This window comes from Oryctolagus cuniculus, chromosome X, assembly GCF_051225735.1.
Source record: "Oryctolagus cuniculus isolate XC-2025 breed Fujian yellow rabbit chromosome X, ASM5122573v1, whole genome shotgun sequence".
NCBI classification, from domain to species: Eukaryota; Metazoa; Chordata; class Mammalia; order Lagomorpha; family Leporidae; genus Oryctolagus; species Oryctolagus cuniculus.
The window spans coordinates 128,815,578-128,834,570 of record NC_142888.1 but is presented as its reverse complement, the minus strand read 5'-3'; the positions used below and the strand labels follow the sequence as shown (position 1 = coordinate 128,834,570).

Here is an 18,993-nt window from a genome sequence, read left to right as displayed (position 1 = left end):
TGCAGTCCCACATGTCCCTGCCCCGAGGGGCTCCCATCCCCACTGTCCTGTCTCTGTGATGCGACAGTAATCACTGTAGCACGCGCTATGTACACTCGGTCCCCCTCCCTCCCAGGTGCAGCATCTCTCTGCTGCACAAGACATTAAGCAGCCTGTGAAGGAACCAAAGGCAGCAAGAGAGCTGACTCGAGTTTGGAAGGACTGAGTGCTCCCTGGAAAAATGAAAACATACAGGCATTTTCTCCTGGCTGTTTATTACAGAATGAAGAAGAAACGCACTGGCTGGAAACAGTAGATTTCAAATGTAGAGGCGAAATACGAGGTGGCAATTAAGATGGGATTACACAGAGTCTGGACACTGAGAAAAGTTTACAGGACAGTGGGTATGGGTTTTCTAGAACAGACACTTAAATATACATGACGATCTTTGCGGATAGAAACCATTGAAGACAAACCCCAAATCAACTATTAATGTTTACAGACTTTCCCCCACCCCCAAATCACAGAGCCTTACAACAACACCAGCACTGAAAGACTAAAGCAGGACTAGCTCCTTTTCCCCTGTAGGGGTGACACTGGACATGTGCAAAGCTGGGGCAGGCTCTCTCTCCCTCTGCTGACAAAGGGAGGCCACTCCTTCCACCAGGTGACTCGATCACACGGGTGCTCAGCTCAGGCGCCATCGCTGCCCCTCTCCCTTCTTCTAAAGAGCTCTGGCAGCCTCCAGGCAGTGTCTCGGGAGGGCACTGAGTGCCACAGCAGCTTCTGCAGAGGCTCATAAGGAAAGAGCTAGAGGACTGGAAGGTTTGCAAAGGAGAGTAGGAATCACACCAGGCGATAGAATTTTTAGTGACAATGGAAACAAATGGCCAAATGGTTTTCTATTTGGCAGTTGGCACAACACCCCTTGGTCACATCCGTATCTGTCATTGCATCAAAACCATAAGCGACTCGGCCACCTGGCTTAACAAGGTATCACTGGTGCAAACAACACAGTCTGCATTCTGTAACAATGTATAATCAACACAAAACAATGCATAATAAACACAACTCTACGGAAACAAAAGCCGCCACTTTATTTACAAAGTCACAAAATGAAGTATAAACACTTCTGTCATTAACGTTTAGGAAAACCATTTACAAAATTTTCAAATATGTACAAATAGCTTCAAAAATCACCAGCGTTCCATTCTGTCATGGGTAGAGAGGGGATGGGCATGGGCCGACGGCACTCCAGTTGGAATGAGTGGACGGACACATGTGGCTGTCCGGGACCGTTTGTGACCTGGTTGTGATCGACACCATTCCCTAGACTGATGTCAACATGAGGGTTTCTAGGGGCACCCTGCTCTGATCTAAAGCCCCCTAGCATCCTGGGGGACTCGGCTGGCACTCTGGGCTGCAGCATTTTGGGAAGCGGCACGCTGTTCCAAAATGTCATCAATCAGCCTTAAATTGCACACCCAGTCTTCCTCCGGGCTCACGCTGGAGCCTTTCAGTAGAGCTTCAATGAAATCTACCTCACTGCAGTCAGGTGGCGACATCAGATCATTGACTGGGGGCAACAAGTCCTCCAGGGGCAGCTCAGGGTGGGCACCCTTTCTGTTGAGCGGACCAGGGGATTGGCTGGTGGTGATGACGGAGGCAGCGGCGGTGGCGGTGGCGGTGGCGGCAGCAGTGGCCATGTATCTTGGTGGCTCAATGCCCTGTATGGGACTTGCGGGACCAGAGCTGGCGGTGTCCTGTTGGAGGGACGTGGTGGCGTTCAGCACAGGCACGGGCCCCTGCATGGGGCTCTGCCTGAGGCTCTGGTTTCCCAGCAGGCTGAGGCTGGGGTTGGCCAGGGCAGCACCCACCTTTTGGCCGGGCCTGCCTTCCAGGACCATCTGATTGGGGGGTACAATTGCCTGCTGTGATGGAAACCTGGGGGCCAGTGGGGACATTCTCGTGGGTGCCTTGGCGAAGATCGAGTTGCTTCCAAACTGCTGCTGAATGCTGTTGTCTACTTGGCTCTGGGCTGGTTCCCCTGAAACTGCCGTGGTCACAGCTGCTGCTGCTGCCGCCACCCATGAAACGTTGTTGAACACAGTGGGCATTTTGGGTACACTGGGCTGTCTGAGCTGGTGGGGACCCAGGGTCTGGCTGCCCAGTGGGCCAGGACAGAACCTGGGTAGTGGCACTCCTGGAGGGGTGGCCTTGGGACTTTGTGCACACTGGCAGACAGAGCCAAGACTATCCAGGGGGTTCTGGCCTAGGCGTGAGGGTATGGGAAACTGGGGGCTGGAACTGACAATCTTTTGCTCTTTCTCCGAAGTGGCTGAGATTACGCCCATGCCGTCAGGGCTCAGGCGCCTGGTGGGTGGTCCAATTCCTGGAGTCACATTGGATGGCATCATGTGCTGGCTAGGTGTGGGGCTTGCCTTGGTTCGGCTACGCTTGGAGGTGACTTGTTCTTGGACGGCTATAGAAAGAGAGAAGTGGGCATCAGTTCCCAGGACATCCTCAACTTGGGCTGTGGTCAAGGACCTCCTCTCATCTCCCGCCTTAGGCTCCCTATTGAGTACCACCCCCGTCCCCCACCCCCAACTCCTCTCAGCTCCCGTGCTTTCTCTGCCCTCAGCCTGGACTACAGATCTTTTGGGAAACTCTCCAGGCTCCCCAGTCTGTGCTCACAGCCCCCTTGCCAAGAGCAGGTCTCCCTGGACTTCAGTGCCTGCTGATCTGTGCACCTTTTCCAGTAGGCTGGAAGCTGCACGAGGCCAGGGCTGTGTCTGCTTTCATACTTGGTGCTCTGTACACAGGGCTTGGAGCTGGCCGCTCCTGGACAGGCAGTGCATGTTTTCTCAAAGGATGGATGGAGCAGGGCTTGGGCAGGCTGGGGTGGGGAAGAAGCTTGGTATCCGGGTCTAGAGAGGGGGCCTCAGCTTCTTTGCTGGTGATACAGCCAGTGTGGGAGAGCAAGGGGGAGAGAGTGGCGTCCTCTCCTCCTCTGTCCTCCCCACAGTCGAGTTCAGGGGTTGCAAGACCCAGATCTGGGGCTCAGACCATGTTGATAGCCTGAGTTCTGGAGCACCTGGAGCTGGAGTGCCAGAGTAGAGGCTGGAAGGTGGGATTCCAGGTGCCTAATGTCAGCGGTGGGTTTCCTGTCATCTGCAAGACAGCTCACTGTGACTGTTATCTCCTGGTGCTCTTGTGGGAGTGCAAACTGAGGCACATTGCAATCAGGTGTTTTGCCCAAGGTCTGGCTGGAGACAGTGTAGTCTGATCCAGCCTAGTGTCTGTCCTCCAAACAATGAGTAAGTGTTTTCCTCTTGTGATAGTGCCTAGGTTCTTTGATTATCATGGCAGATTGAAGTTTTTCAACTGGCTTGAATCGAGCTTCATCAAGCTAACCCCTGGAGACCACTGTTGTCCCCAAAACCTGTCTGGTTTGTCCTTGCAGTTGAAGTGTCCCCAATGTGCCACTCCAGCATGGGCAGGTGGGACACAGACTTGCTGGGGTCAGGCCCAAAGCTCCTGAGAATGGAGGAGCAATGGTGTGGAGGCAGCATGGCCCTAAAGTGATGATGCTGATCGCCTGTCTGAGGGCAAGGAAGCAATTGCTGAGCACTCCCAAGAGAGCCTGGGAGGTAGCTGCTGTCTCACCCCACTGCCTTAGAAAGATTGCTTAACTCCTGGCCCTCTGGCTAGCTTGGAAGCTCCAATAGCGAGGGAACACGTCCAGCATCTCCCCTTGGCTGCTATATCCATGACCAATCAATGTGGCTGGTATTCAGAGCTGCCATGGCTGTATGGGGACCCTTATAGTCCCTGACCCAGACTCTTCCAGGTGGAGCCTCCCCAGTGCCCTTTCCTCTCCCAACACCATCCTCATAGTATGGAACCCATTAGCGGCGGACGGTCACCAGAGCCCTGCGTGAATGTGTGCATGTGTGCTGGAGGGGAAGGGCAGGATCGGAATCCTGGGGTGTGGCAGCCCGCAGGTGATTCTAATCCAGGTCCCAGGGGCTTTGCCCCCTCCCGCTGAGGGAAGCTGCTTCAAGGGGCCTGAGGCAGTGCAATGCAGTTCAGTGCTCTGGCCCTCATTTGGAATCCTGCTCTTAGAGTTGGATGAACTATTTTCAATATGAGAATCAACTGGAGTACTATTTAGCTGGCTTTAACATCTTGCCCTCTCCCTTGATGCTTTCAGAAACACAGACAACACCTTATTCTAAAATGAATTCTCATCTCATCCCCATGTATATATCCCCTTGCTGGCCACTTTGGGAACATTGACCTTGACTGCTTACCTTGAAATTGACTCATCTGTTGGGCGATATATGCACTTTGCTGTTCAGGGGTCATTGCCATAAGACCTGATCTCTGTTTCTCTTGCTAAACAGAAGATGAAAAGGACACATTAGATTACAACTACCAAGACATATTAGCTCGAGATCACTGTGTGGGGACCTAGGACTTGGCTTTGGTGTAGCAGGAAGCATGAGTGAACACATCAACACACACTCGCATGCATGCCCCACCCTCCTGAGCAAAATTCCAAAGGTATAAATAAAAGTAGGCTTCCGCACCTGGGTTAAAAAAAAAAAACCAACTGCAACAGCATAGAATGGGGCAGGAGAGACAGAGCTTAGTAGCACGAGCACATAGAAAAAAAAAAGATTTAGGCATTTTGGATGTCCAACTGCGCAGGATGCGTCAGCAGTGAGATGTGGGCACCAGAAGAACAAATGTCACATTAGGCTGCATTAAGAGAAGCAGAGTGTGTAGAAGGAGGGAGGTGACAGTCCTACGCTATCCCGCCCTGACCAGACCATATCCATGGTGCTGACTGGAGCACGGAGCCTGACAGTCTCAGGGAGAGCCAGATGAACTGGCTGTTTAGAGGGAGGGAAGTAATGGGAGTACACAAAGCATGGCGAACCATCCGGGGATCGGAGCTGCTGTGGCTTGTGCTGGTGGTCCTGGCCTGAATGGCTGGAGGATCACAAGGTCAGGTGGATGCCCTGACATCAGCAGTAGCCAAACATGCACTGACAGCCAACTCTCCCTCCTTCTCCTGGCTGGCTTACAGCATGGGCAGCTGGAAGGAGCTTCCTGTCTCCGTTGCACAGCTGGCTGCTTGGTCTGGGGGTGAGGGGGGAGGAGTGAAGTCAGATGGCACAGTGTCAATCTCGTGGGGCAAAGGGAAAGAACATAGCCAGGGGGAGAGTCACGTGAAAGTCCCAATGCCCAGAGAATGAGACTCACTCCGAGATCTTCTGCCAACTGTGCCAGGCTGCCACTGGGACGGAGCTCTGACCCCCAGCCCAGAGCTCAAAGCCTCACACAACATTGCTGGAGCAGCACTGCCCCTCTGTGCACCTGTTGCCATCTCTCACCCCTTCTCAAGAAGCCTGCTTGCCAGTGTGCCAAGCACCGAGGCAGCTCTGGCTTGTGTCTCTAGATGGCCAGACTTAACCGTACAGCGTGGGCTGCCTGTGCCATGGTCTCCAGCAAAGGGCTCCCCGGGCTGGCGTGGGAGGGGCGGCAGGAGGGCCAGCGTTTGGGAGCACGCCCAGCTCTGAGGCCTGGCAGCAGTTCCTGGCCTCAGTTCCTGCCACGGCAGAGAGGACAAACACTGGCACCACGGAGACTGCACCAGAAGCAGTTTACCAGGCTGAGGCTTGCTCTTTCATCCATGCTGCTCTTAGCCTGCTTCCTGTTGTAGCTCCTGCCTCTTGCTGGTGTGTGAATAGTGCGGGTGCAGGGCATTTCTCTGCTGACCCACGGAGCTGCCCTCTTCCTTCCTAAGCACTGACTGGGTGCTCAGTGTCCCAAGCATTTTGAGCCTGTTACTTCGCATCATCTCTCAAGAGAAGCACAGGAGTCACATTACTGCCCAAGGTCACAGCATCCAGCTCTGAGATGCTCAGCGTGGGGACCGTATCTGAAGGCAGCCCTTTCACCTCTGTCCTTTCCCTTGAGCCTTTACCCCAGCCCGAGGACATGAGGGCAGCAGATCTACAGTGCCCAGCTTACTGGTGTGACATGTGCTGCTCCAAGTGATTAAACAACTTGCCCAAAGTGACATGGCTAGGAAGTGCAATGCCTCCTCATGGCAGATCCAGGGCTTGGTCACTTCTGGGGACTGGGACCAGTTCTTGTGTGGCTGGCGAGGTCTGTACTGACCCCAACTCCATGCTCATGGGCTGTCTCATTAGTGTCATCAAAGAACACAGTTTTGTGGTGGTGGGTACCAGAGACAGATGGAGGCTAGAGAGTGTGACCAAAGAACAAGCTGGGGAGGCCAGAGAAGTGCAAGGGGAAGGAGGTCCAGAGAAAGTCCACGCAGGGGCCTGGAAGACAAAAGGAAAGCCTGGGCCAAGGCACTGTTCAGAGGGGGAGGGACTGAGTAGCCCTGGCTAGATGAAGAGAGCGCTTTGCAGCCACTGCAGGGTTACAGAGCCTGAGGGGTGCGGTGAAGTCTTCATCCAAGGAAACGTTCATTCCAGAGCATCCAGAGCTTAAGGGAGAATCTGGTCAGTGGCATCACTGTGCAGACTGCCAAGGCCAAACATTGCCCTTGACACCCAGCCTGTGGCGCTGGTGGCCAGCTCTGCAGGATCCCCGGGGCGGGGCGGGGGGGGGGACAGCCAGCCAGCCAGCCAGGACCCTTCATGGGCCCTTCGCCCCACAGGGGTGTCCAGGGGCACTGCCGGTCCTCTGCATGCAGCCGGTCCGGTTGTCCCTGGCAGACAAGCCAGGGCAGTCTCTCCGGCCTCCTGAGGAGGCTGCTTCCTTTGTTTTGCAGGCGGAGGAGGCTCCCATCCTTTGTTCTCAATCAGTGCGCTCCCAAGATAAGCCTGGAGAAAACAGTTGTTGCCTTTTGACACTGACAATTCGAATTGGTGGAGAGTGGAGAAAACAGGAAATGACAAATGGTTTCGGTGACCAGGAGGAAGCTGTGGCTGAAAGTTTCTGCTTAGTGACAGGACACTTGCCTCTTGCCCTGTTGTAAAGGAGGGTCCAGGCCCGGGGATGGGGGGGTGTTTTCAGAAGCAAACTTATGGAAGAGGTCATCAGATGACTCAATTTTCTAGGACTGCAATTGCCACAGCACTGGCTCCTATTGTGCCAGGTGACACCGATGAGCAGCCCTGACAGGTGGGGCCTCGCGGAGCCCAGGTGTGCGTCCCCCGTGGTGGCCACCATGGTGAGTGCACTGCTGGGGCCAACGGAAGCCTCACAGAAGACCAATGCCCTGGCTGTTCTGTCACATCGCCTACCGCCGGCCCCACTCAGCCCAGGGGCCACTTTCACAGATGGGTCTCACCCCGCATGGAAACCCAGCAGACCCCTTTCTGAGCTTCCAGAGCTGGCTTTCTGGAAGCATCATGCTGCTGCTCAGGACACTAGGAAGCCCCAGCCCGTCTGGGGGCTCACGGAAGGGCCAGTGCCTCATCCTGTGTGTTGGGCAGGAGAGAGGCCAAAGGACTGGCCTGCCAAATCCCACCAAGACCCGCAGGCACAGCAGAGCCCAGTGCAGGGCCCAGGTCACATCAGCTTCACCCTCAGCCACCACATGGTGAGGTCTCCTGTCCACCCCATGCAATCACCTGCATGCTGTCCCCTCATAAGGGTGGAGGGGGAAGAACCTCATGACTGATGCAACCATTCATCAGGCACAGACTCTGAAACCGGGCAGAGGCAGAGGGCCGCTGATTAGCTGGGCTCAGACTGATGCCCACAAAAGGCTGAGCCTGCTGCAGACTGAAGTGACTCTGCCCATGAGTCCCTGGAGGACAGCACTGTAGTGGGAAGGAGACTCAAAGGAAACAGCCTCTGCAAGACAGCGGGGGATGCATCCAAAGCCTCACTTGCATAAAGTTTGTCGAGGAGCAGGGAGGAGAGAGGGAGAGAGGCAGAGAGGGAGAGAGGGAGAAGGAGAGGGAGAGAGAGAGGGAGAGGGAGAGGGAGAGGGAGAGAGGGAAAGAGGGAGAGGGAGAGAGGGAGAGGGAGAGAGGGAGAGAGAGGGAGAGAGGGACAGGGAGAGATGGAGAGAGGGAGAGAGGGAGAGAGAGGGAGAGAGGGACAGGGAGAGAGGGAGAGATGGAGAGAGGGAGAGAGGGAGAGGGAGAGGGACAGGGAGAGGGAGAGGGAGAGGGAGAGGGGGAGAGGGGGAGAGGGAGAGAGGGAGAGAGGGAGAGAGAGGGAGAGAGGGAGAGAGGGAGAGAGGGAGAGAGAGGACAGTGGGGGGATTATCCCCCTGCCCTCCACCAAGGAACTCCTGCCTTCTTTCCCGCTGGATAGGGATACCTCATCCAGGGCCAGCCTGTCATGCAGCACAGGCTGCATGTCTGTCCCAAAGCTTAGTGAGCTCCAGATTGGGTTTGTTTATTCCTCCGCAGGGAAAATCACCTTCTTTTATAGATTTTGGAAGCTAGATTTTGGAAGCCAGATTTGGGAACGTCTCACCCATTCTTCTGACTTATCCTTTGAAATGAAATGATAGGAGGATGGCGTACCATGTGGAGACCACCATAAAATCAAGATGGGAATTCTGGGGGTTCCCATGCCATTGGTTTGAAGCTCCTGAAACCTACAGGCTCTGGGTAGCTACGGCCCATAGATGGAGGCAGTGTGGACACTGCTGCCAGAAGCCCAGCCCGCGAGGGGCTGATGCTCTTCGGCGAAACTCCCTAAGTGGCCTTCCAAAACTACAAGGTTTCCTACAGTAACTGGCAGGAGAGTTGCAGTTGTTTCCTAGGTTTGCACTCACTCTCAGAGCCTGGGACTCAGTTTCTCCAGAATGCCTGCAGAGGAGGCCAAACTAGGAAATGTGCATCACACCACTTCTCTTCCTTGCGGACTGCCTAGCGTGCAGCCAGAGGGGACCTGGGCTCTGGACCCTACCTGCCCAAGGAGCTAGTGGGAAGATTGGGCCTACGTGGCAGCCCACTCACCGCCCCTGTTGAGTAGTTGACAAATCTTTGTCATGAATGTGACAATAATTGGGACAGAGCCTGGTCCACTGTGTGTCTGTACTGTCCCGGAACTTATAGTAGACACAGAGACTGACAACCACAAACAAATAAATGAAGGAAGAACACGTTCTGAAGACGGAAGGGATGGCAAGAGGGCAGGCACGGGCAGAAACCTCGAGCCAGGGCTGGGGCCGCGAGGGGGGAGTGGAACCTGCCCTGCCACTCTTGATGTTAGGCCGGACCTGGGCAACGTTGGCTGCCTGAGTCTTTTCCTGCACCTCTGGAGCCCTGGTGCAGGAGTTGGGGGCTTCTACTATGGAAACAGGTGCTGGCTTTAGGTTTGAATCAGTGTGAAGCTGTCATGGAGGCTTCACAAAATAAATGCCATGGCAGAGACCTTGACTTTTGACTGTGCAAGCTCTATTCTGACTCCTCCTAGGCCTTGTGGTGCCAGGGCAAGCAGTCCCGGAAGGGCTTGGTTTAGATGCTGGGAATGATCCCCAGGCAGAGGAAACAAATGTCTTTCTTTGTGCCCTGCGGTGCCTGCATCCTCTGTTTCACACTGGCTCATGGCTGCCTGACAAGGTGGCTGTGCCCAGAGGGAGCACTTAGTGACCTGTCCCTCAAAGCTCCCCAGGGGGCCCGATGTCCAGGGTTCTCACAAAAGCTGTGCCCCCACCCTGCACCTCTGACCTGCCCTTCACTGCTGGGTGAAAGGTGTTGGCTAATGAGGTAGGTGGGAACGGGGAGGCACTCTCGAGGCCAGCAAGCTGGGATCCTCTCATTTGTGGTTTCCGAGGACAGGGCGGGGCAGGGCAGACCAGGATGGAAACAGCGACATCCTGTGTGGACGCCGTCTCTGTCTGTTTGGCTAATTCTGTTTCCCTGGCAGCATTGTGCTGGACACGATTTCTCTGGTTTCGGCTGCAGAGCGCGCAGCGGAGAGGTGCTGGGATTGTGAGAGAGAGAGAGAGAGAGAGAGAGCAAAATCAATAGCCCTTGGGCAGAAAGCACTGCTTGTTCTTCCAGGCCAGAGCAAGCAGCACAGAGAGAAGCAGGCAGTACGTACCAAAGCAGAATTTCCATTAAAGGCCATAATCCTGGGAGGCCTTTCCAGCTTGATGACCGTCTTCTGATCACTATCACTTAGAAAATGCTCACTTCTCCAGTTTTCCCGGCAGATAGGGCAGGCATTCTGCGCACACTGATATTTCATGCACCAGAACAACCGCTGCATGGTCCAAGTGGAATTCTCTGAAAGGCTCACTCTGGCTAATGTCTACCGTCTCGACCACTAATGGAACTCTCTGGGGGCAGGTCAAGCCATTGCTCCCAGACTGTAAGATCTAGAGCCCGATCCAAACTCACAGGCATCTTGGACAGACTTGCCTTGTACTCCTTCTGCCTTCTCTTCCCGGATTGCCAATCCTCCAGTGTGGCAATTCAATTTCCGATAAGACTGTGGGAGTCTTGGGTGGGGCCAAAGAACAGCGTGGGGTGCAGAATCCATGGCAGGTCACTGGCTGGGGAGGCAGTTCCTGAGCATGAACTAGGTATCAAGCAGACAGCCACTGGGGTGGACAGGGAGGGGACCCAGCAGTGCAGAAACTCAGACTCTGTCCTCCTCGGGCTCCCCATCTGGCCGTACAGGCAGGTATGGGCATGGGGTGCTGGGAGGCATATGGCAGAGGGAGAGAGCAATCGCACCCTGGGCAAGCCCCCTCTTGTTTCCCCAGAAGTGAGTCTGAGGCACCTGGAGCACTTGCTCACATAGCTGTCCCTTTTGAAAGATTGCCCGGGAGAGAGGAGAGAACAAGCAGGGTGAGAAAGCAATAGAAACCCCTCAGAGGCATACAGAGCTTTGAGGGCTGCAAAGGGCCTCCTTTGGAGCTGTCACCTCCTATGTTCCTCCCAACAACTCTGTGAGGCAGGCGGATAGGCTGAGCAGGGGACTGTGCCCCAGTTGACAGATGAAGAAAGCGAGGCTCAGGGGGAAGTGACTTACCTGCAGCTTCGCAGCTAGGCAGTAGTGGAGCAGGCACCTGCCTCCAGGGCTTCGGATCCCAGCTGCCCCAGGGCGCTGCCTCTGAGGTGCTGTACGAGGTGACTCGGGCCAGCTCATGAGCAAAGGAGCTGCCGGGCAGGAAGGACTCACTCCCCAGGGCCTGGCAGGATGGGGGCTGTCGCCCGAGGCTGACCTGGGGGGGCCTGGCTTCCCCAAGCTTGCAGGCTTTGTCTACATGAGTCTACAACAACCGATTGAACAATCCATCAGCTGCTTGGCCACCAAATGCTTCTGACTGATCTTGTCACTGCCCTACCGCCTAGCTGGGTCCTTTGGGTATTGTGGTTATACACACCAACTGGTTTGGGAAAACAGAACCAAACAGCCTTGCGGTCTCAGCATGTCTTGGGTCACAGATTCCTCTGAGAATCAGTTAAAAGCTATAGTCTCTCTCCACCAAAAAAAAAAAAAAAATCACTTACAGTGTCTTCCCCTTCCCAGCCCACCGACATCTAACATATAATTTTAGGGGGATTTCTGGACCACTGAATACCCACCCATGGATCTTATGTGAAGAATCCCCTGCCATGAGCAATCACTGTCTTGTGGAAAATTGGAGCAACCTAAGACAGCCAGCTGGTTCATTGGCAATAACCTTGACCAATCCTAATCCTTTCCTCCCTTCCCCCTCCCAGCCCCTTTACCTGCCTTCCCCCAGTCCCCACGGAGCAGAACACAAAACACTAAACTGCTTTGTAGGCATATGTATGTAGACATGCTGAGGAATCTGCAAAACCAAATGATGGGTGCAAAACCAAATGGTCAAGTGTAAATCTCACAAAGACCAAGTCCTGAACCGCAAGCCTTCACTACACTCCACCTCTTCAGGGTCCCAAAGTTTGGGTACTTGTGTGTGAGTGGGACCTTCCCTTTCCATCATGCTGTAGAAGCCAGGGATTTCACCAGAATTGCACATTATAACCCGATTCTTCCAGCTAAAGGCAACTAAAAGTCCCCCATGTTGACATCCATGTAAGCAACAGCTTCAAAAATGAAATCCTAATGAGTACACTGTGCGCCAGGCACCAGCGGTGTCCAGAGGACCAGGGGATGGGGATGTGGGGTTCCTCGTCTTCTTACCTGAAGCCATGTTTCTGCTCTCATGTATCAGTCCCTGAGTGTAAGTGTTCATCTGTGTCTGCTATCAGCCATCCCAGCGGTGGGAAGGCAACTATTTATCACCCAGTCTAAGCTACCAAGTGGGATCCAACTCAATTCACTGCGAGAAGCCCTGACTAGGCGCCTTCTGATGCTAGTTCAGTGATAGTCAGATGCGTTATTTCAAATAACAGTAAAGGCTGCCATAGCGTTTATTGACCATTTCCTATGCTCCAGGTACTAACTCAGGTGCTTTAAATATCTGGTCTCAGTCAGCTCTTCAAAAGAGCCACGTCTGAGGCAGGGGCTATTATTGATTCCTTATTTTACAGATGAGGATGCTAAGGCCCAGAGAGTTTAAGTTGCCCAAAGTCACACAGCTAATTAGTAGCAAAGCAAAATACAAACCCAGATTTGTCTCATTCCCAGGCACACTTGTAGTTTGTCATGGTGTGTATGTGTGCATGTGTTCAGCCATCACTTTACCATATAGAAAAGAAGTTTGGGAATGTAGAAACTGTTGAAACATTCCATTCAGAAAAGTACAGGCAAGGTTTTACAAGGTGGGGTGGTGGTGGGGAGGCCGGTTGAAGACTTTTAAGGACAAATTATAAACATTTAAAAATGGGAGTAGGAAGACAACCTAACTACCTGGAGACTAGAGAGGAAACACGCCTGCCAAAAACATCCAGAAGAAAACCAGAAACAAACCCCCCAAACAGTGGGAAATACTTCAGCAGGTGAACTCTGTGTTCCTGTGCAGAAGACTGTCCTTGCCATCGGAGGGCATGGAGGGCATGTATCTGACCTCTGGAAGGCTCAGGGCCCTTCTCCTGGGGCAGTTTCTTGGTACCGAGCTAAGCTCACTGGTCAGCTGCAGCTTCACTTCATCAAGCTCTGCCTTGTCCTTGGAGTGAGGCCATCTGGGACATGAGCGGAAATGTGTTTCTACAAATGACGATTTTTTTCAGGCCTGCGTACCAGCTCCTGGATAATTTTAAACACTATTTTACAGCCACATTGGAGTTTCACAAAACCCCAATATGCAAATATTAGTTGAGATCTGATGACTTGCCTGCTCCAGGACGACTCATTCTACAAGCAATGAATGGGGCTTATATGCAGAGAATGGAAGTGCTTTAAGCTTTTGCCCAGGAGCCCCTGGTAGCTTTGTGTGATTTGTAGGATATTAGTGATGGGTCAAGAAGCACACCCCCCCCCCCAGCATTCGCATCAACTTGCTGTACCTCAGTAGCCCATGAGGCAGAACAAACTGCAGATGGCACATGGAAATGACCAGCGGCGGAAGCTGCCCTAACAGCGTGGGCAGTTCTATTTCAGCAGCAAAGCAGGAGTGGGCCTGGAGCCACTCATTCACGTGGAGCAGGATGGGAGCAGGCACTTCACAGATCAATGAGACCCGACTCCCCCCCCCCCCATTACAAAGTGAAATAAGTGAAGGAAATTCCCTCTGGACTAACTGCGTAGCTTCTGTGGGACACTTTCACAGTGATCTATGCTGTGCCCATTTTCAGTAACAGAAGACAGGCCACTGGGAATCATCAGGTAGCAAGGTGAGGTCAACGGGACTGCTACTGGGGCGCATCAAGAGCTGGGTCAAAGGCCTGTCAAATAAATAAATAGAATCTTAAAAAAAAAAAAAAAGACACTCATGGCAGGCGCTGCGGCTCAGTAGGCTAATCCTCTGCCTTGCGGCGCCGGCACACCAGGTTCTAGTCCCGATCGGGGCGCCGGATTCTGTCCCGGTTGCTCCTCTTCCAGTCCAGTTCCACTGTAGCCCCGGAGTACAGTGGAGGATGGCCCAGGTGCTTGGGTCCTGCACCTGCATGGGAGACCAGGAGAAGCACCTGGCTCCTGCCTTTGGATCAGCGTGGTGCGCCGGCCGCAGCGCGCCAGCCGCAGCGGCCATTGGGGGGTGAACCAATGCAAAAAAGGAGGACCTTTCTCTCTGTCTCTCTCTCTCTCTCACTGTCCACTCTGCCTGTCAAAAAAAAAAAAAAGACATTCATGCCCCACTTTGAAATGTATGGGTACCATTCCTTGTTCTGGGAGAGGCCTGTGGCACTAGGTGCTCTGACACTTTCCAGAAAGTTCTAATTGTCTCATGAAGAGGATGGTGATAATGATACTGAACACATACAAGGGGTCTTCAAAGAGTTCGTGGAAAAGGTGTATTATGAAAAATCCATACATAGATAAATTTTGCACCAAAATAAAGTTATATTTTAATTCTGTTTTTCTATGAACTTTTTGGAATATCCTCAGACAATATGCCAGCCACTGTACAGGTTTTTTTTTTTTTTTTTGTCTCATTTAGTCCTTCTGGAAAGCCTGAAAAATGGGAATCATTTTAGTTAGTTTGTTTGTTTGTTTATAAGAGGGGGAAGGGCTTCCATCCAGTGGTTCATTCCCCAAATGTCTGCAACAGCCAAGCCTGAGTCAGGCCAAATCCAGGAGCAAGGAACTCATTGTGGGTCTCTCATGTAGATGAACCATCACTTGCTGCCTCCTAAGGTATGCATTAACAAAAAGCTAGATTGGAAGTAGAGAAGCTGGGACTCAAACCAAGGAACTCAGAGCATGTGGATATCCCAAGTGGCACCTTAACCACTGTGCCAAATGCCCACCCCAGATGAGTACCATTATTATCCCCTTTTGATATATGATGAAAATAAGGTTCAGAGAAGCAAAGCAACTTGCTCAATGTCACACAGTAAGTGGCATAGCTGGAAGCCGAATCTGGGTCTTACACTAAAATCTAGTCTCCTAACCATAAAAATTAAAAATGCTTTACTACGGAGCAATGTTCAACACACAACCTTTATGCTTATGCATGTTCATGCCATTCCATTCCCTCCTCCTCTCCTCAGGTTTGCTCAGCGTCTCCTTGCTGGGTACAGTAAGCACTGCCAATAGGCCCCTGGTTCCCAAGGAGCCATCCAACTAACTGTCCCATTTGGGAAACTAAGGAAGGGAGCGGCAGGATTTCCTTTAGAGACTTCCGGATTTAGACAGCAGATTTCATGCATTAATCTAAATCCACTCCCTCCCAAAGCCCCATTAAAACTACAGTAAGAGTTTATGCTTTGTTTTTAAGGACAAAATTCCACCTTGATAGAGAGAGAAATAGAATAGGAAATAACAGCACCATAATTTATGAAGCTAAAAGGTAGATAGACTAGGGAAAACCAACCACACATTCCCCAGGAAGCTGAGTTCCAAGACAGCAGAGGGGAAAGCTGAAAAGCAACATGGCCTCTACAGCAGAATCTTCAGACTCAAGCTCAGGAGCCCCAAAAATCTATGGATCTGAGAGGCAAAGTAGAACGGGCTGGGGCCGGGCCGGGCCTGGGGTCAGTGTCAAGGCTTTGGCTGAAAGCTGTTTAAGTAGGTAGATGTCTGGATCGCTTCCCTGGGTTATCTGCCTCTCCCGTTTTCTGGCAGAGATCTGGTTTGATGCTTTGCCGGAGAAGTTCTCATTTTCCCTTCTAGTTCCTGGCGCCTAGATCAGCTGAGGACACTCACTTCATCCCACAGGGATGTTCTGCATGGACTTATACCTGGGGGCCAGAGGTACTGGGGGCAAAACTGGAGAGCAGCCCAAATCCCTCTGACCATATTTCTTCTGCATGGCCAGCACTCAGCCAGGTGGGTGCTACACGTGCCCACGCTCATTACCTTTAGGTGCTGATTTCCCCAAGATGGAGGCAGGGGGCGGGGCAGCAGATGATAGCCAGGGACTGCTCAGCTTTTCTTCTTCTGCGAGCCCTTAGCTAACAGTGGCCTGTGACTCTTTCTTTATACATGAGGTTGTGCTTGCCAGTCAGTTTTTCCAAAAAAAAAAAAAAAAAAAAAAAAAGCAAGTGCATGTTGAAGTGTCCATTACCAAGTGGTGAAACTACATAGAAAAGCAAGAGAATGGTGACCTTGGGATCAGAGGGGTGGCAGCCTTCCTGGGGGAGGAGGGCACCCAGGAGGTCTACCCAAGCGTGGTCAGCCTTCTGTTTCTCAATCTGATCGGTGGCAACACAGGTTTTCACTTCGCACTTCTATGCTACACTGGGCATACAAGGACACATCAAAAAGTTTGATGAAAATGGGATTAAGCTATGTTTATTTGGTGCAAAAAAATTGAACTTCATGCAGATTCACAAAGTTCATGGAAAGTGGATGGATTTCAAGATTTTTTTGCACTAACATAAACTGATTTTTTAAATTCCATTTTCCCATGAGTCTCTTGAAGTACCCTTGTACAAGCTTACATGCTTTATTTATATTTTATAATAAAGGGAAAAAGCTATATATACAGCTTGACACTCATAGTTTGAAATATGTATTTCTGCATGGAAAAATTAACAAAATCCTGTGTTCTACCATGCTCATGGTTAATTATCTCTTGGTTATTTATGTATTAAATATTTATATATTATATTACCCTGTGAGATTTGTGTTTTCTCTCTACTTCTCTGCATCTTCCAAACTTACTACAAAACTACATATTACTCTCATAGTCAGAAAGTCATAAAAAGCATTCTAAAAGGATAAGATCCCCATCTAAAACTGAAACCAACAAGGGCTGGTGTTGTGGTATGACAGGTAAAACTGCTACCTAAAATGCTGGCATCCTGTATGGGCACTGGTTAGTGTCCTGGCTGCTCAGTTCTGATCCAGCTCTCTACTAATGGCCTGGAAACGTAGCAGCAGACGGCCCAAATGTTTGGGCCCCTTCCACCCATATGAGAGACCCAGATGAAGCTCCTGGCTCCTGGTTTTGGTCTGGCCCAGACCCAGCTATTGTGACCACTTGGAGGAGTGAACCAGCAGATGGAAGACCTCTCTCTCTCTCTCTCTTTCTCTCTCTCTCTCTCCCTCCCTCCCTCCCCCTCCCCCCCCTCCCTCTCCTTCTCCCTCTCTCTTTCTCTCTCAATATGACTTTCAAATAAATCTTTTTAATAAAAATTGAAACTGATAAGGATCAACACAAAATCGACAAGATGAGCCATCTGTGGAAATCTACGCAGCTGAGAATGACCTTAAGAGGCTGGTGATATGCCTGAGCTGACCAGGAGGAGCTCCGAGCTTGCTGGAGTGCACAGGCAGGTCTTGGAAGTCATGACAATCATTATTTTCTCTGGAAAGAGGGTGGCGCCTACAGGGGCTCTGAAGATATGGTGAGTTGCCAATCAGAAAGCCAGGAAGGGAGAAGAAGGAGGGTGGAAGAGAAGGTAGCAGCTTTCATGCTCAAACTGGTAAAAATAGATCTATGTGAGAAGCAAGTACCCTGAGGGAGGAGAGCAAAATGTTTCCCATTTCTTTCATTCTCAGAGTAAGCAGAAAGAGCACCCTGTATTTCCATGTTCAACAGGTGGGCCAATGTTGGGCAAGCCTCTGTATTCCCACTGCTGTCCCCAGGAGTGTACTGCAGCAAATGCCCTGCGACCTCAGAGCCCTGTCCTAGGCTTTTGCATTTGGAAGAGAGGACAGAGGCCTTTGGAAGGGCAGCATTAGTAACTGGGGAGCAGAATAGGTGAGGTGGGGAAGCTTTGATGGTGAACCAGGTGCACGGATGGTAGCCTAATGCCAGGCCCTCTTCTTTGTGACTCCAATCCAAGGGTTCTGGGAGCCCTTCTAGGGCAGAGGATCAAGCATACCCACCACCACCATCTCCAACTGTCCTCAATGGTGACACCAGCGAAATCTCAGGCAGCTTGACATTTGGAATGCAAACTCCCTAATCACAACTGGGAAGATTCCACTAAGACCCCTGTTATGCACACTTGGGGAAAGCTAGACTAAACAGACCCTCACACAGTCTCATTTGAGATTCCCAGGTCTGAGACCAACACAAGAGGTCTCTTTTCTGCTTTCTGGCCTCTGCATTTCTCTTTTGCTGTCTCCTTTCTTGTCCCATAAGAAAACAAGAACTCTCACTGGGCCATGCTCAGCCAGAGGCCATGCCAGCTTGGTACCCAGCTTCTCCAAGAGCAAAAAATACCCTCATTCCTCTCTACTCCCCATTGCCCCATTGCCTTGCACTTCCCAGCTGTTTGGCCTCTGCACCAACATTGCTTGCTTCCTTATGGTCCCCCAGTGCTTGCACAGATACTCTGGTCATGAGCATATATGAGTGGCTACTAAACCCTGATTATACCAACAACATTAAGAGCCCGGGCTCTTGGAATTGTTCCACAATGACACAGGAGAGGAGGCTCTTCCCCTAGAGAATTTGGGTGACACTCCCATGCACATGCCAAGGAGAAAAAAGCCCGCACACTGGGCTTGGCAAGAGGTGATCCGAGAACTAATGAGATCTGGTCAAGGTTGTGGTGGAACAGAGAAGGACACTGGAAAGTGTAAAAAAGAAAGGCAGAGACCCGGGTTCTTTACTTAGCTCCTCCACACACTTGGCAGCTGTGTAATCTCAAGCAAGTGGACTCATGTCTCCAAGCCTCAGTTTACTCATGATAACAACTCCCTGTGGTTGTTGTGGGGACAGGATGAAAGGAGAAAAGGAAAATGCCCATTACGGAGCTCAGCACAGCACAGATACTTCTGAGGGCTGATTCTGCCCTTCACTCCCCAGCTCTACCAGTACAAAGGACACTGGTCTGGAAGTCGGGTGAGCAGAGTTTAATCTGGGCTTTATGAAATTGAGAAAGTCCTCTTTCCTTTTATATCCATTGAAATGACAATATGTCTCTCTATCCTTTGTACTATTAATATGGTATATTACAGTATTTTTCATAGGTTGAACCAGTCTTGCATTCCTGGGATAAAGCCCATTTGCTCATGCTGTCTAAGCCTTTTTATTTATTTTTTATTTTTTAAAAGATTCATTTATTT

The 18,993-nt window shown here is 51.6% G+C and overlaps 1 protein-coding gene across 13 annotated transcripts in view; it reads right to left on the bottom strand.

Annotated features, from left to right (window-relative positions):
• Positions 1 to 237: 237 nt before the first annotated feature.
• The window catches only part of MAMLD1 (mastermind like domain containing 1), a 137,870-nt gene continuing 119,114 nt past the window's right edge, over positions 238 to 18,993 (bottom strand). For 5 of the 13 annotated variants that reach the window (XM_089323691.1, XM_089323692.1, XM_008275035.5 and 2 more), the window contains 2 exons: positions 4,293 to 4,377; positions 238 to 2,461 (listed from right to left, as the gene is read on the bottom strand). In XM_089323691.1, coding sequence (XP_089179817.1) covers positions 1,356 to 2,461; positions 4,293 to 4,377 — 1,191 coding nt within the window. In that variant the 3' untranslated portion in view covers positions 238 to 1,355. Of the gene's footprint in view, positions 2,462 to 4,292; positions 4,378 to 10,194; positions 10,516 to 10,971; positions 11,213 to 18,993 lie in introns of those variants that run through there. The other 8 variants (XM_008275037.5, XM_089323699.1, XM_051833868.3 and 5 more) reach the window with 3 other exon arrangements.